At 30.9% G+C, this 16,659-nt stretch overlaps 2 protein-coding genes across 3 annotated transcripts in view; both read right to left on the bottom strand.

Moving 5' to 3' along the window:
• Positions 1-16,659, bottom strand: part of LOC136986341 (meiotic recombination protein REC8 homolog) — a 220,354-nt gene that overhangs the window by 60,084 nt on the left and 143,611 nt on the right. The window lies entirely within an intron of this gene.
• Positions 1-16,659, bottom strand: part of LOC136986012 (nonsense-mediated mRNA decay factor SMG8) — a 37,680-nt gene that overhangs the window by 926 nt on the left and 20,095 nt on the right. Inside the window, exons 11-21 of one of the 2 annotated variants that reach the window (XM_067283465.1) lie at positions 15,815-15,954; positions 13,152-13,239; positions 12,631-12,786; positions 11,826-11,966; positions 10,220-10,433; positions 10,007-10,147; positions 8,567-8,713; positions 8,343-8,489; positions 8,152-8,273; positions 6,186-6,244; positions 3,812-3,991 (exon numbers count right to left, since the gene is read on the bottom strand). In XM_067283465.1, coding sequence (XP_067139566.1) covers positions 3,812-3,991; positions 6,186-6,244; positions 8,152-8,273; positions 8,343-8,489; positions 8,567-8,713; positions 10,007-10,147; positions 10,220-10,433; positions 11,826-11,966; positions 12,631-12,786; positions 13,152-13,239; positions 15,815-15,954 — 1,535 coding nt within the window. Of the gene's footprint in view, positions 1-3,811; positions 3,992-6,185; positions 6,245-8,151; positions 8,276-8,342; positions 8,490-8,566; positions 8,714-10,006; positions 10,148-10,219; positions 10,434-11,825; positions 11,967-12,630; positions 12,787-13,151; positions 13,240-15,814; positions 15,955-16,659 lie in introns of both variants that reach the window. The other variant, XM_067283469.1, reaches the window with a different exon arrangement.

The following is a 16,659-nucleotide window of genomic DNA, read 5'->3' as shown; positions in this document are numbered from 1 at the left end:
CTTCATCAGGAATTTGATAGAGTTTTATTTTTGTACACTACAAATACCTTCAGTTTAAACTTTTTATAAAATGACACGATTACTGTACATAATAATGTATTTAAAATTCATATATATATTTTTAAATGCAAACAGAACAATATTTTTAAAATTAAATAAAACGCTTTATGTCCTAATTTACATTTGGAAAGAGCCACCTACACTTTGAATTAATTAGTTTAAATTACGGCTACCACAATTTTTATAGCCTACAAATGCTTTTATCTAATAAAACTTTCAGCGGATATTTTTCTGTTTTCTTTCATAAAATTAATAAAAGTAAATATAAATTTATAGTATTTGGAGAAATAAATTAATTTTTTATAGCAACTTTAACAAATGATTACTGAATAAGAAATTAAAAAGAAGTTAATTGAATATCTTAAATTATTTCAAATATTTTATTAAATTTTCTTTTTTCAAAAGAAGTATAAGTAGAGATTGAAGTAAAGAATAATTTGTTCAAATTCAATAGATTATGTATGGCCTTAGGATAAGAAAATTTAAAAAGATGACAAAAAGTCAATGGTTCTACATCACATTAAAGCATTTAAGCCGTCCTGCTGGCAAATTTATGATTATTATTATTTATATATGTAAATAAAAATCTCGAAATGTAAAGGTTTTGTTTAGATATTAATTTCCTTTGGAATTCTCCAAATAGATATAATAAAAAATTCGTGCCATTAATGAAAATTGAAAATTCTTATTAATTAACAATTATTTTAAAGGAATATCTGTTAAGTAAAACTTTTACTTTTGTTCAGAAAAAAAAATAAATAAATAAATTATAATTATTCAGTAAATTCAAATTAGAAAACTTCAACTGAATATAAGTAGCATAAAAATTCGAATACTTTTTTTGTCAACTTGTTCTTTTATTTTGTATGTTAGTCCATAATCGGAGACTTGTCTAGAAATGCTAATGATCGTTTGGCTTTAATAAGGTTTATGAATGTTTATATTTGCTAATAATTAAAGATAACTTTATATATATATTTAGTTTGGTGTGAGTCTTATCAGAAATATCTCATTAACACTAGTAACAATCATATACTAATAATAAACAATGCGAAAACGTCACACACATCTATTCTTCGAATTTTTTCTCTTTGAACCTTCCGTGTTCAAATTTCAAATTTAAAATCACTTAATTGCCAGTGATGTTAGGCACTACAATATTAAATTCTGTATATTCTCTATGTATTGCTCTTTACAACTGACTCATAAAAATTTATTAAATAATATATAAGTTGTCTTAAACATAAAGAATGATAAGTTTAGTAAAGAAAGAGAAACAACAGATAAGGTTTTGTAATTGAGATTGTAACAATTTTAACAATAAAACCACAAGTGTACAGAAAAACAAAAACCATAATAGCAGAAAATTAATCGTTACTACATCGATTTGATGTTCGTATTAAGGAAGTTATTAAAATTATGGCAAAATCAGGAACGTGTCGTCACCAACTTTATGAGAAGTAATAAACCGATTCAATGCAGAAATATAGTTTAATTACTTTGATAAAAAAATTTATGTCATTTCATATATAAATACTGCCAAAGAACTCTTAATTGTAACTCATCTGCAGAATAAATATCGCTTTAAAAACTTAATTTTTTTAAAGTTTTAGCAGCATTTTACGTAAACTATTAAATAAATATCACTTTAGAATTCATCAATTTTATCAGCTGCTAAAAAATATTGAAAAAAAAAGGATATAAACCTTAAAATATTATTTTTACAGAATATTAATTTATTGATAAACTGGAAACAGATTGACTCATGCATAAAAATATATACTGAGTAATAATTTAAATTATTTACTATTATTAGCTCAGTACATGATCTTTGCTTATTAGCATATGTTATGCAATGAAATATAGTATATATCATACTCATAATAATTTAATATATTGATATTTATTAATATAAAACAGCACATTAGTAAAATAATTTGTCATTACATTAAATAATATTTCTATGCAATTTATTATATATTTTAATAGCCTTTCAGAATTTTATTCGGCGTTTTTTCTTATGATAATGCTTAAAATGTCATTCACTTTTTGAATTCATTATTTATTTACTACTACTAATATGATTTATTAATATTAATAATTCATATCTTATTTTACTTTCCAAAATTATTGATCTTAAAATTTGCCAGTATTTAAGTGTCAACACAATTCCTTTTTATAGGAACAGTTATAAGCTACCAGCTTACCACTCTGAAGGATTACAATTCAAAGTTCAGTATCAACTCTGACATCAGAGCAGGGAATCAAGTTCAAGATAAGGGATATCAAGGTTCACGAATGAGCTGGCCTGGATATGTCAAGCTCTATCCCTCAACTAGTAGCTTTTCTCTTTGTGAACTTGACTGAATTCATGATAAATGTGAAAAAAAGGCTATCTTAGGACACAGGATAAAAGAAATTACAGACGTTCCTTGATTTACAATATTTCACATCTATGACGACTGATGCAAGCGAAGCGAAAGTGTGTAAAATGGTTAAAATTTGAATTCGAACTGCTCTACTGATGCATCAATGATCTTTCTTGAGACTTCTTATATATACCATCTCATGTCTTGTGTTTTACTGTAGGTCTATACCAATTATGTCTGCAAAATACCCTGCTGTGTCTTAATGAGAAACTTAAGATAATATCTAAGCATTTCAGTTATGGCAATTGCTTGCGAGTTTGGGCCATCGCAATCAACAATAGCACAAATTCACTTTATGCATTGTACAATATGTAACATTATGTACCATATAACCTTGCATATAGTGTATTTGTTTTTATTTATTTTCTTTTATTTTCGACTTGTGATTTTTTGACTTCTGACATGTTTTTCGGAAAGTAACCCCATCATAAAACTGTATAAAAAAGTTCTTTTTAAATATACATGAAATAATTGTAAATAATATATGTAAATAATTGAATCAATTATGCCTACATTATAGATTAAAATTGAAAAAATAAATGTTTAATACAATAAATAAGTGGTGAATTAAATGCTGTTACCATACGTTATATTTCTTTATGAATATATTACATTCTATTTAATATTCTGTTAAATAGTATAGAAAACTTTAATAATAATGAGTGTAGAACTTTAATATACCCTATACAGTTTCAAAATTATCTTTGAAAAAGATTGAAACTGTTGAAGAAAATTTAAAAATCTACGAGGCTGTATAAATATAACAGTATATTATCAGTTATTGATTAGATTACTTTTAAATATTTATGCAGAAAAAATTAACATCATTAGTTAATTTCATAAAAAAAGGCTTTATAAACATTTCTTTAGACATGCTTAATCTGCAGAATATTTTGCAGTTGTAAGTGTGTAAAACAGTTATTATTCAGCAATAAAAATAGTTATATTCACTGTGCAAGAAGAAATATGTTATGGAATTAAGTAAACAGAATATAAGTTCATTTAGATACTTACTTGTAATCTTTACTAAATCTAAAATTAGAAATTAAATTATAAACATTCACATATTTAACAATAAAATAAATGTTAGTTGCTTAATTTCTGGTTCTGATCCTTAATCATAGTTTGTGAATGAGGCTTCTAAAACGAGCAGTATATCTCACATATATCAAAAGAAAATATGTATTTTGTATTACTTTATTTACTCGAGTGAAATTGAAAGGCTGAATTTTTCATATTTTTATCCACAAATGTTTCAAACATTATATTGTTTATATTCATAATTAAAATAATATTACAAGACAATCTATAAAAAAGGATACGGTAATCTAAGAACCCAATACGCCGACTGGGATAACTTGACCGGTTCCGCATTTCCCGGATAAAATATGGGACACGGTAATGCGGCGGGCTGCACTTTCGGATTGAGAGTAACGTGTACGGGAGCTTTAGGTGTCACGACATGAATTCTCATTAGTTGGGCAATTTGAGGTTTGGATGACCTTAAATTTAAATTATTATTATAAAATTATAAACTGTAAAATAAAGAAATGTATTTTTCATAATTTACTAATTAAAAATTAAATAAAAAAAAAATTACAACAGCTAAATACGTTCTTAGTTCTGCCATCAAGAATTTCTGTATTTCAATAACATCTGTAAGTCAAAGCAATTTGAATTCTACTGTATATTAAACACCTTTATGATAATCTATATGCTACACCTCTATTCAGTTCTACTTGAATACTGATTTACAGTAAACCTGTAAAAAGTATGTATATAACTGTGCATGTTTTTACAACACACACTGATGACATAAAAAAAATACCATATTTACTCGCTTATAAGACGATCTTGCATATAGGACGAGGTGTGACTTTAACGATCAAAATAAAGAAAATTAGATTTATTAATACAATTCTAGTTTTATTTCATTTAATCACAAATAAAATATCAAATGCACATAAGTGCACACATTGACCCGCAGAAATTACTGGCATTTTAAACTTTAAGGAAAAATCTTGTAATATCGACAACACAGTTTCTTCGTGTAAGGCTGGACTGGACAATCGGAAACCTTTTATGCCAATTTTTAACAGTAGAATCCACTCTCTGTCGATTACACTTACGAGTTTCTCCAAATTCTGATTTCCAAACAATCATCTGTTTTCACGAGGGAATGGATTAAAACTTATATTGGGCTTTCGTATGATTTTGGAATTCAATTCAAAAGCTTTTCCTACTGCTATTCATCTTTACTCCTGACAATACACAAAAAGGATTCAAACGACTCAGATAAAATACTTTCGTTTTTAAACAACAGAGGGTGAGCATCCCGTAAAAAACGCAAATATACGGTTTACAAAAATTATTGCAAAAACGCAAAGAATCCTTCGCACGCACATATAGGACGACCTAGGTTTTTGAAGCAGTGAAAAATGAATAAAAACCTTGTCTTATATGTGAGTAAATACGGTAAGTTTTTCTTTTAACATTTTCGATATTAATATTAGCACATCAATTTTTCCTAGACAATTTTACTTTCCCTGCTCTATCATATACAGCAGAGGGAAAGTATGGCGATCATTCAAAAAAATGACCCGAGATTTTTACATTTTTGGACTCGGAACCTTTAAACGTTGAGAAATACAAACAAAATTTGGGTTTTGTTTCTGTATATATGGATGTTTGGGTGTGTGGGGGGGCACATTTTTTCACCCACTTTGAAACTTAACTCCTGTGCTTTTTGTTGAAAATTTCTGAAATTTTGCAGGGAGGTTTTTATATTATGAGGATTGATGCTACTAAATTTTGGTAGCTAAAGGTTGATGGGGTGGGTAGCTAAAGGGGGTCGTGCATATCTTGAGTAGGTAGGACATAATGATGATTTTACTTGTTATTAATATTTACAAATTTTAATAAAACTTGTTCCTACCAGCACATTAAGCTTTTTGCCATTTTATAATAATCAAAAATATAAAAAGTTCTTCTTAATAACATATCATAACAGATGGCACCAGTAAATGTTGCTGAAAAAGTTAAACAACTCATTGCTGGTTTTTTTCCTGTATTTTATACTTTAAATCAGTATAATTACAAAAGCATAATAAAGTGTAATGATTAACAATTATGGAGTATAGTTAATTATGTATGAAGTCACTACAGAAATGATTTTTATATATGGAAACCTTTGACATACATTGTAGTTAGGTAGAAGCATAACTTCAACCAAATGCTATATATTTAACATTGAATTTCAATGTTGGATATGTATTTTAATCCTATTTTAGTTGTATCTGTTAAAACACAAAAAATATTATACAATTCATCTTGTAGATGGCTCCTGTTGTTTGATTATTACGTGATAATTTTTTGTCAGCAATCAACGTGTTAAAAGAATTTTCATCATTTCATATTATAGAGTATAGAAGAATTTTGGAAAATCTAACATTAAAATTTAATAATTACTGTATTTTACAGACTATAAGACACACCTGAATTTTGGAGGCAATTTTTCGAAGAAAAAAGTGCGTCTTATAGTCCGTAAAATACGGTAATTGCTACTTTACACTTATATTTATTTTAAACTTGAGAACAGGATAACTCTCTTCCAAAATCACCATTTTTCTTTAATTTTTCTGTTATATTATTACTACTAAGATTATATAAATATGTAAAATAATAGATTTAACTTACCTGCAAGGACAAGGAAAATATAATGGCATATCATTACCGGTAACTTTATTAGCATTATCCTGTAAATTAATATTAAAAAAATTTATTAGAAAGACGAGTGAAAGAATCGAAATATCAAAATACACAGAATTACATGTACGGTAATAAGCGTGCATGTTATAAAATAGAAAAATCATAAAATTTAATTTTAAATAGAGAACTACGAATACAACTTTTAGAAATGTTTGCGTAATAAACTTCTAACATATTTTCTTTTAAGTAATTGTATAAAACATTCTATTTCCATTTTAAATTTTATTAGTTTTCATTGTTTGTGTATAATTTTTTAAATAATAAACTGATATATCATTTAAGTCATGCCAAACGATCTGCCACATTATCGAGCTACAATAAAGCTAATTTTAATAATTAGATATAAAGTACAGTAGAGCGTTGTTTGTCCGAATCAATTGGGGACTGGGGTTGTGCGGAAAATTATTTTTCGGATAACCGATTATGTATGAAAAAATATGTTGACCTATCCCATGTTGAAATTTTTCTCCGTTGCGTGTCGCTTCGCATTGAATTTTTGTCAATTTTAAGCCTGACGAAAATTTTTATAATAGGCTATTGTATCGAGGCTATTGTATCGTTAAAAATTATTTCTTAAACCAAAAAATTATACTTTAGAAGTTAATCTAGTATCAAAAACGTTCGATTCAGCATGACACAGTCCGACTGGAAAGCTTTCGGCAGTGGCGTAGCATGGGTATCAGCCGCCCGGGGCAGAGGAAAATTTCGCCGCCCTTTATTTAGGTATTATTATTATTTATTGTGAAATTTTGCCGCTTCCTTAAAGTGCCGCCCCTGCCGCCCCACTACGCTACGCCACTGGCTTTCAGTTAACTGACGTTTCGGTTGACCGGCTTTCGGATAAACGACGCTCTACTGTAATTTTGACTAGAGACAGGTGGTCAAGGTCACCATCTCATGATAAGTTTAGTAATGTAATAAGTTAATTTTCAATTTAAAATTTCTGGAAGAAAAGAATTAGCCTTATTAAAGCCTGATTATGTGGCAGATCATTTGGCATTATTTAAAAATTGGATTTGTGGATTCATTGTTTATATAATAATGTATCATTTTAAAAATAAGAAACTTATTATTTTGTATAATTTTTGCCTCTGTTAAATTTACTATTAAAGTTTATATGTTATCAGTTTTAAGCAATAGATATTTTTTAATTTTGATATTATCGAATATTTAACCGCATACTTTTAGCCAGTCGTAAATAGCAAATGCTTTAATATGATTCATCACTTATTAAAGCATTGCAGCAGTTAAAGATTAAGTGTAAATTTGCTTCAACATTTTTTATTTAGTGTTTTATTTAAACCTATCAAAGCAACAAACAATAAAACATGCAAATAAAAAAAAAATTTTGACAAAATACTGTACATAATCAGAGCCAGATTAATGCTACAGCCAAATGGGCTTTAGCAGGAACCTTGACTGGACAGAGACCTCATTTTTTAATGGTGTAATAAATGATTGGTATGAAGTATACCAATAATAAAGTTAACATATTGCGGCAGTAATAAAATTTTCACAGCAAAAAGTTTAATGTTTAAAGGAAGCAATGAGTTGTATGATTTGATGCAGAATGATAAATTTTCATGAATTCTACATTTAATGTGTGAATTTGATCCATTCTTAAAAGAACATCTGCTTATCTTGGAAATTAAGGTAGAAGAAATGTATCCTACTTATCAATGTTGTTATATATTAGTAATACGAAACAATTACTGAATTTTTATCAGACTATACTAAGGCCAATTAATTTCTGAAACTGGCATAATTAAATTTGAAACAGGCATATAAGGAAGTGACATATTTTTCCTTAACAAATGAACCAGATTATTATTATTCGAGAACAGTAAAAAAAAATCTATTTTGATTTCTGAAGCTATAATTTGAAAGCACATACTTTTACGAGTCCGGAACTAGTCGCTCTTAATACACGATCGGGTCCAGAACACATAAAGCGATGACCTCTCGGGCATTCGTACTCCACTCCAATAAATATCTTCACAGTGAACTGTGATCCATCTGTATTTAGAAAAACATTATTGTTAGTTACGAAATATTTCGCATAATCTAATTTTTAACTCTATAAACCTTTCCCTCCTTTCTTGCCCTTCAATCCCGTGGATCTCTTTCCTTCCCAAAGAGTTGGCCAACGTTCTCGTTGTTCTAACTTAACGGTGACGTCCCAAGGAAGAAGGAAGTTTGTAGCAGGAATGAAACCTGGTTGGTCCTGGATCCCTGTAATAACGAATAAACATTAAAATTAATAATTTGAAAATGTTTACATTACTTTCGAATGATAAATAATACTTTACCAATATTGTGAGAATACAGACTGGACGGTCCGAGACAAACCAGTGACCAAGAAGAGAACTTTGGTAATAATCCCGAAGGACTCTCCGAATTAATCATTCCTGGAAGATATTCAGTAGTGGATGGTTGACGGATTAATGGTTTTTCGGCTGAAAGGAACAATTGTAAAATTAAGTAAATATTTTCTATTATAGTTTTATATAATTCTTTCAGTTTTTTATATTATATTATATATATATTATTGAAAATTAGAACACAGTAATTTATCTAATCAGTGTATTTGATTCATTCATTTCATTTATAATAATAGATCAGTGATGGTTATCTTCAGAAAAGCTAAGGGTCTGAATTTAATAAGTGTCATCGGAGGACCAGAACTTCAAATTTTATAAATCCTAAGTATTTATTTATCTTAGGAATGGAAATAAGAAGACTGAAATTATCATATTCAAACTTTAACATTTATTTTGCAGTAAATAAATGTAGTAATAATGCAGCAATAAAACAATTTTAAATTACAGTGATGCCTCACACTTTGAATTTAATTCATTTCAGGATACTGTTCAAATAAATTTTCATTAGAAATAAAATAATGGAAAGTGAATTAATCCATTCCCAGACCCTAAACAATACCATGTCAATAAACAGCAAATACACATAATTCAAGGTAAATATAATGCAATTCAATGCCATAAATAATAAATGAAAACACAGAGAATAAACAAAATACATAAGTATTGTATAATTAAAATGTAATTGCTTTCACTGGTTGCACATCACAGACTTCAGCATCTTAAACATGGTCACCATATCTGCCACACTTATACTATTTTCGTACTTTGTGATAAATTTTGTTTTCGTATCAACTGTCGATACTACAAGTTTCCTCTTAAGTTTTGTTGCTTCCACACTCTTCTTGATGCTGTGGTTAGTATAAATAATTTTGAGTCAGTTTAAAGTCTTATCTCCCACCCGCATTCAAATGTCTCGTCTACTATCTCTAGGAAGCAACATAAACAAAAATGGCACCTCACAACAGAGAAGACATTTTGTTCTGCAGTTTGTAAAGTTGGAATCACTTGTCATGTAACATGAGTAATCTGCAGGAGTCATAGAGTTGTGTATACATGGAAGGAATGACAACAGATATGCCATTGCACGTGTAGAAGAATTTGAGTATTAGTTGAATGTGTGCCATGTGACATGAAGTGCACTTATTGAGAGTTGAAATGGTATAATGAAATAAGTGTGAAAGTGGTAGAGTTTTCCAATGTTATAATGTAAATTACATTATTATTAGATAATAATTAACATAATTACAATAATTTAAAATGGTAGAATTCTTTTTTGGAAAACTCTGTACTGATATGATAAAATATTACAGTTAAATGTATGATCTACAATAAATGTATAATTTTTAAGCTTTAAACTATACTGAAAACCTTTTACTGCAGGAATAAAATCACTTCCTTCATCAATACTGATAATAACTTCACTGTCTGCATCATCTTTTTCATTTTGATCCTGACTTAAATGATGCTCATCATCTTCACCTGGTGAATTATCAGAAGTTTCTGTTTGTCCTAAGAAACAATATGAAATTCTGAAATGCACAATACTTAAGATTTTATCAAGTTTCTTAAAATTATTTTTACCGAAAGATAAAGATACTCCCGAAGTACTTCCGGTCTGATTTGTTTCTATTCCGCTTTCTTTATCTTTATCATCTTCATCATCTGATTTACTCAGACTGGTTATATCGTCAGATTGCGGATCAATAATGGTTGCTTGAAAAATGCGAAAATCAATTCTTTCTAAATCTCCACAGCAATCCTTATGAAGTGACACATAAAACTCGTGATTTGCTGCCTGTATTAATAAATAAACAAATTAACATAAAGAAGTTACTTTACAAGGATGCAATTTATGTATACCAGATCTTCCAAAAAGAATTCTGCCATTTTAAATTATTGTAATTATGTTAATTGTGAGGCCCAGAAATAGCCCCCCAAAAAGGGATAGGTACAAATTTGTTAAGTCAAACCCCAAGATTATAACTTTTATAAGTGTCAAGTCGGCAACACCAGACTTTGACGTCGATGCTCATAAAAAGTAATGGGAAAAACAAAATTTTAGGTAAAGAAAATTTAGAAAGAAAAATATTAAAAATTCAAGACGCAGTTTAGAAAGCAAAACGAAACTAGAAAAAAAAAATATATATATCAAGATGAGCGTAGGTGTCATAGTCAACGATTAAATGCGATCGGTGTCGAGTAAACCTTCTCTAGCCGACCTTTCCCGTGACCTATACGAAGCTCTATTTACACCTGGAGACAGGTGGGAGACCAATTAGGAAAGCGCAGAAGAATAATCTGTCCAATTAGCTCCAAGATAAGCTCGAAAAACTTATAAAAATTCCGACTGCAAGGAAAGAGAGGACTTCCTCTCTAACATATCTAGCCTTTTGGAATCGTCGCCCTCTTCGCTCCGTGCTTCTGCTCGCCGCTATCTTGTGTTACGTATCTGTGCCAAACTTTGATACGCCGTCACCCCGGGGTCCGCCATCGCCAGGACGAAAGAAAACCCTTGAAGACATCTAACAGACTGGACGGTGCCTTTAAGGACCTTGTCAATTATATGTAAGCATTTTTCGACAAAAATAAACGGTTTCTTTGTGAAATGCTTGTCTTTTCTGCCTCCTGAAAACTGCCACCCACATACATATAGCCCTTAGCCATCCCGACGATTGGGAATAAAAACTCCCCCCATTTCGGCGAGCTTACATAATTATTAGCCAAGAATGTTGCATAACATTGAAAAACTGTCCTACTTTCACATTTGCCCATTACAATTTCTCAATGCATGCACCTCATGTCACACGGCACACATCTGACCGATAGCCGAATTCTTCCTATGTCCGCTATGGCATATCCGCCGTCACTCCACCTACAGCAGCCACAGTTCTATTACTCTGCAGAATACTAATATTAGACAATGATGAGTGATTCAGACTTTGCAAACTGCAAAACACAAAATGTTTTTCCTGTCGTGCAGTTGCCATTTTCATTTAACGTGCTTCCTAGACGTAGTAAACAAGTAGATGTTTGATTGCAGATGGGAGATGAAACTTAGACGGTTACTCGATTGGTGTATGTCACATACTTCTCGGATAATAATTAACATAATTAGAGTAATTTAAAATGGTAGAATTCGTTTCGGAAGACCTTATATAAAGTAATCCATAGAAAAATAACAACAAACCTTGATAGTAAAAGGATCATCTCTACTTGCTTGTCTTCTGCCACAATCACAGGCCGAAATTAATTTTATCTGACTGCAATGAGGCATAATTGGTAAGGATCGACTGCTATCGTCTTCTTTTGTTTCGAGGACACGATGCGCCTATAATTATTAGTAAACTGCATTATAAAACTGAATTGTAATGATCTAAATTGTTACAAATTTCAAATACATGGTTTCTAATGTCAATCTTTTATTAGTATTTAATAATCTTATTCGATCAAATTTTGTCAATTATATACATATATTTCAATAAACATGTAGCATCACAAATTCCAATATGATGGCCAGATGGCCAAACAGTTAGGATGGCAGCCTACCACTCCGAAGAGACCTGGGATCGAATCCAGACAGGTCAAAAATCCAGAATTTTTCAGGTGGTGTTCCACCTGGATATGTCTGGCACCGTCCCTCACCACCCAGCTGCTAAGAAGACCTTCTAATCGTATTCCCATGCACCCAGCCGAATGGCGAGGGACGGGGCCCAACGAACCCAAAGAAAATGCCTTAGATGTCTTGGCTATCTGGCTGCCTAAATATTTGGATCTCACGTATTTCTGATACATGGTATACGGCTCCTATTGTGACAAGTTTTGGCAACTCCGGTATATACTTTGTTTAATCTTAGAAAATGATTCACTTCACGTTATCAAAAAATAAATTTTCTAATCAGGTTTATGAATAGATTTAGCTCATTTCTTTATGAGTTTCTTATTTAAAATACAATTTATAATATATAAAAGTTAAAATTTCTAAACATACTTACTGGATTCAGGCATTGGTTTCCGGTAAGACTCAAAATTTCACACATTTGATGCCCGGTGTGCCATAATCTTTCGCAGTCTTCTCTCAGTTGATGCGCGTACCTTTGAAAAGCCGGTCCTCTAGCATGCATCGAAAACACTTGTAATGCGTGAGCTAACTGAAAAGATTCAATTCGTTTATTAAATTTATTGGCATTTAAGAATAAATCTTTACATAAATATCAACATAACACAATTGTGGCCACTTTTATGTCCAGTAATTGGCTGTAATACGTGCGTTTAAACAAAAAAAAAAAAATATTTTTATTGCTTGCTGCGCCAAAAGTACCACAGTGATGATTTTTGGTACTAAATATTAAGAAGAAAATCAGTGGATTGTAAAAAAATTAATTATATCATCACTCACATATAAAGTAGATAGATTGCTTCATTTAATTCTTGTCTCAAACCGGATATCCAAACACAACAATTTACCTTATTAATTTAGTTTACAATAATTTTATCATTAAAACTATTTATTTACCTTTCTTTGATGATAGTCTGTCGTATAATGAGGCGGAAGATTTTCTTGATATGCGGCGGCTGCTATCGGCAAAACTTTTCCACATCGCCTGTACGAAAATCAATACATTATAAGATATTTCTATATGTGCGTCAATTGTTACTTTGTTATCATTTAAGCTATGTGCATTGAGAATAAAACAAGAGTTGAATTCACTAAAATTCAAACTTCGACAGCTAAAATATGTTCAAAAAGTTGAAGTACATTACAATACTAAAAAGCACAGAAATAGTGTGGCACAGCACAAATATTTGTGCTGTGCCACACTATTTCTGTGCTTTTTGTTTGTTTTATTATTTAAATCAATTATGCCATAGTGTACTTTAGATTTCGAATCGGTAATAGTCTTACAATTGACGGCATCTTAGAATCAAGGAAAAAAAATACTAAAACTTTACTCTAGCGTGTTTGTTTTCGTTAGCAGATCCACATTGACTAGGTAGTAAGGGATGAGGCAGTTGTCTGGAGTTCTCTGCTTGGATTTAATCCCAATCTCCCAGAGCGGAAGGTTGTTTTAATTAGGTCGTCCGGCTATTGAAACCCGTGGAGCAGTAAGCCGACGGCTTTACTACCTCGACCACCCATATTTTAATATCACCTGCACTAACAATAGTGTAATAAATATTCTTATATATTTGAATCCACAAAACTAAAATGCATTTCTTATTTTTCATAAAAGATGACTTATGATAATTTTTTAGGTTAATGTTACCTTAGGTAGCCAAGATGGCGGCTCGTCTCTGAAACAGTGGGTACGCACTGTACTAACCTAACCTATTCTAATAAATTATCATAATTATTGCCAACCAAAACATTAGAATAGGGGTAATTTATTAGAATAGGTTAGGTTAGGTTAGTACGTGCGTCCCCACTGTTTCAGAGACGAGCCGCCATCTTGGCTATCTAATGTAACATTAACCATTTTTTATAATATAGAATTTGATTATAATCGCTTGGCCATTTTCATCCACTTGATTTTACAAATTATTAAAATTGTCAAAGATTACATAAAAGTGTAAAATGCTAATTTGTTGACATTCAGTTCTTATTGATGCCATGTCACTAATCGTGTCACAAAGCACAGGAAGCGAGACCACGCATTAAACACAGACGTGGTAAATTATTCCGACGAGCACCGAAAAGCTCTATCCCAAATAGAAATGTGTATTTTCTCTTCTATTATTTCTCACAATTTGCCACTTCGCGAAGTGATTAGCAACGTAGCATCGACTGGAATCGAATACCAACAAATTAGCATTTCACACTTTCTATTTGCACTATTTGTGTATACAGGATGTCCTTTCGTACTGAATCTGTCATGCTCTACAACTTTGTAATTGCACATCGTTTTCAAAATAGAAACACCAACTTCTGAATTTTACCACTAGAGGTCCTGCAAGCAGTCTCGTCTTGCAACACACGACCACTTTAACTATACATCATGTTTGTAACTATATTTCTTAACTTAACTAACATACTTCAGTTACTTGAGTGTATAAGGAAGGACTTTACAGCATCCCGTATAAGACAATTAATATAAAATATATAAATTAAATAATTTATTGAAACAGATTTCATTTAATAAATAGAAGAAAAATTATTTTTTAACTGAAAATTTCAGAAACTCTTTAAGAACAATGCATATAGATGACAAAATTAAGGTAATGATAAGTACCGAACCAAACCAATTGGGTTTATTCTTATTCACCTGGTTGTTGAAGCTCGGGTTTCCCTTTGTTTCTTATGCATTAATCTTTTGTGGCAAACAAGTGGTCGTCATTAAAAAGGCAATTAGTCAGACTAGGTATTTATACTGCTGCCGTCTTAAATTCGATATTTGGTTGTGCGCAACAATTTAAGCATTAGATTTAATTCGGAATTAAGTGAACATAGTGAAGCCTTCATTTCACGTGACCCAAAAACAAGCAGAAAACAGACACGAGCAAATTAATAGGATCTATTTCAATTACTTTTTGTTTACTTCTATTTTCCGCTGTAATGTGAGCAAAATGCTGTGAAATATAGTGCTATCTTTAACCAGGCCCACCGTGAGCGGGCGTGCAAGGCGTGCACCGCACGGGGGTGGCACATCCAGGGGCGGCAAATTGGTATTGCTGGCAAGCTCAGCGTAGGTAGTCGTAGTTAAACAGGGGCGGCATAATCGGTATTGCACACGGGCGCTCAAACAGCTAGCAGCACTGCTGTCTGTAACCATCTGTATATAGATGTAAACAAACATAAATAATGGATGTTGCCAGTGTTAATGCATTGTTACTACTGTATTATGATTCCCTATTGTAGCGGTTCTCAACCATTTGGAAGCCATGGAACATCATTTATACACTTTCTATTTTGGAAACGTATTGTCAATATATTCAAAAATCAATAATTCCATGAGAATATTAATTCTCACATAACAATAAAGCAATAAACTAATAAACTTTATTGTATTGAATGACAGAAAACTTGGAATTGTCTACAAATAAAGTGATATGCAGTGAAAGAAGTGAAGCAGTAGTACTGAACAAATCTGAAATAAAAACTTACAAGTCTTAACTATTTTTAAAACAACCAAAAAGTATGCACTTTATGAAGTAATTAAAGATTAATAAATATTTTTTTACCCTTCTGAAAATCGTACGTCGATGTCTAATGCGGTTCTCAGACTATTGTGAATGGAGCTACTTCTCGATTCTTTGGGCTCGCTTAAAAACCAATTATACAATTTATTGGAAATTTCAAACCATGTCTTTACTGATGGCAACTGTAAATAAATTTAAACAATGTAATTTATTTTCAAAAACTTTTGAATAAAATCTAAAATAATAAATTCTTTATATGTAAAATATAAAATAAGAATATAGAATGTTAAGGATCAAAATTCATCATCTCAAACAAATTATGCTAATGAAGTAATACTCAAGTGTGGAAAACAAACAGCAAAAATACTACCTTTGAAAAGCAATTTCATAATTAGTATGTCATTCCAACAAGAAATATATATATATATATATAAACTCTTTCCAACCTGTGAACACTAAGTGGACTCTTTTGATTGTTCCCATTGTAGCCAGTTAAGCTTGCAATGGGGCAACTGTCAAAACGTGGAATTCAAAACATTCGAGTTGAACCTCATGAAACTTTCCAAGAATCCAGTCTAGATTCAGATCTAGATCCCTTACAACATTGGTTCTCAACGTGTAGTGTGAGGTCCACAAGTTTCGGGGGTTGTTTTAACCCATTTTACTAAAATAATTCTTTGTAAACATCTGATGTTAGAAAAAATCTCTCCTGGCGGAGAATCGGATCAGATGTCATCTCTAACATCGACAATCAAGTGGGAAAGTTGACACATAGTTGCAAATAAAAGTGGTCCATTACACAACGGCCTGTCAAAGATTGCAAGTCATCGTCAACAACGGACAATCATGTGACCCCTTTCCCACGATAATGATATAAAAGAGACAGA

Source organism: Centruroides vittatus, unplaced genomic scaffold (genome assembly GCF_030686945.1).
Source record: "Centruroides vittatus isolate TY-2023 unplaced genomic scaffold, ASM3068694v2 contig_1213, whole genome shotgun sequence".
In the NCBI taxonomy this organism is placed as follows: Eukaryota; Metazoa; Arthropoda; class Arachnida; order Scorpiones; family Buthidae; genus Centruroides; species Centruroides vittatus.
This window is presented reverse-complemented; position numbering and strand designations above follow the sequence as displayed.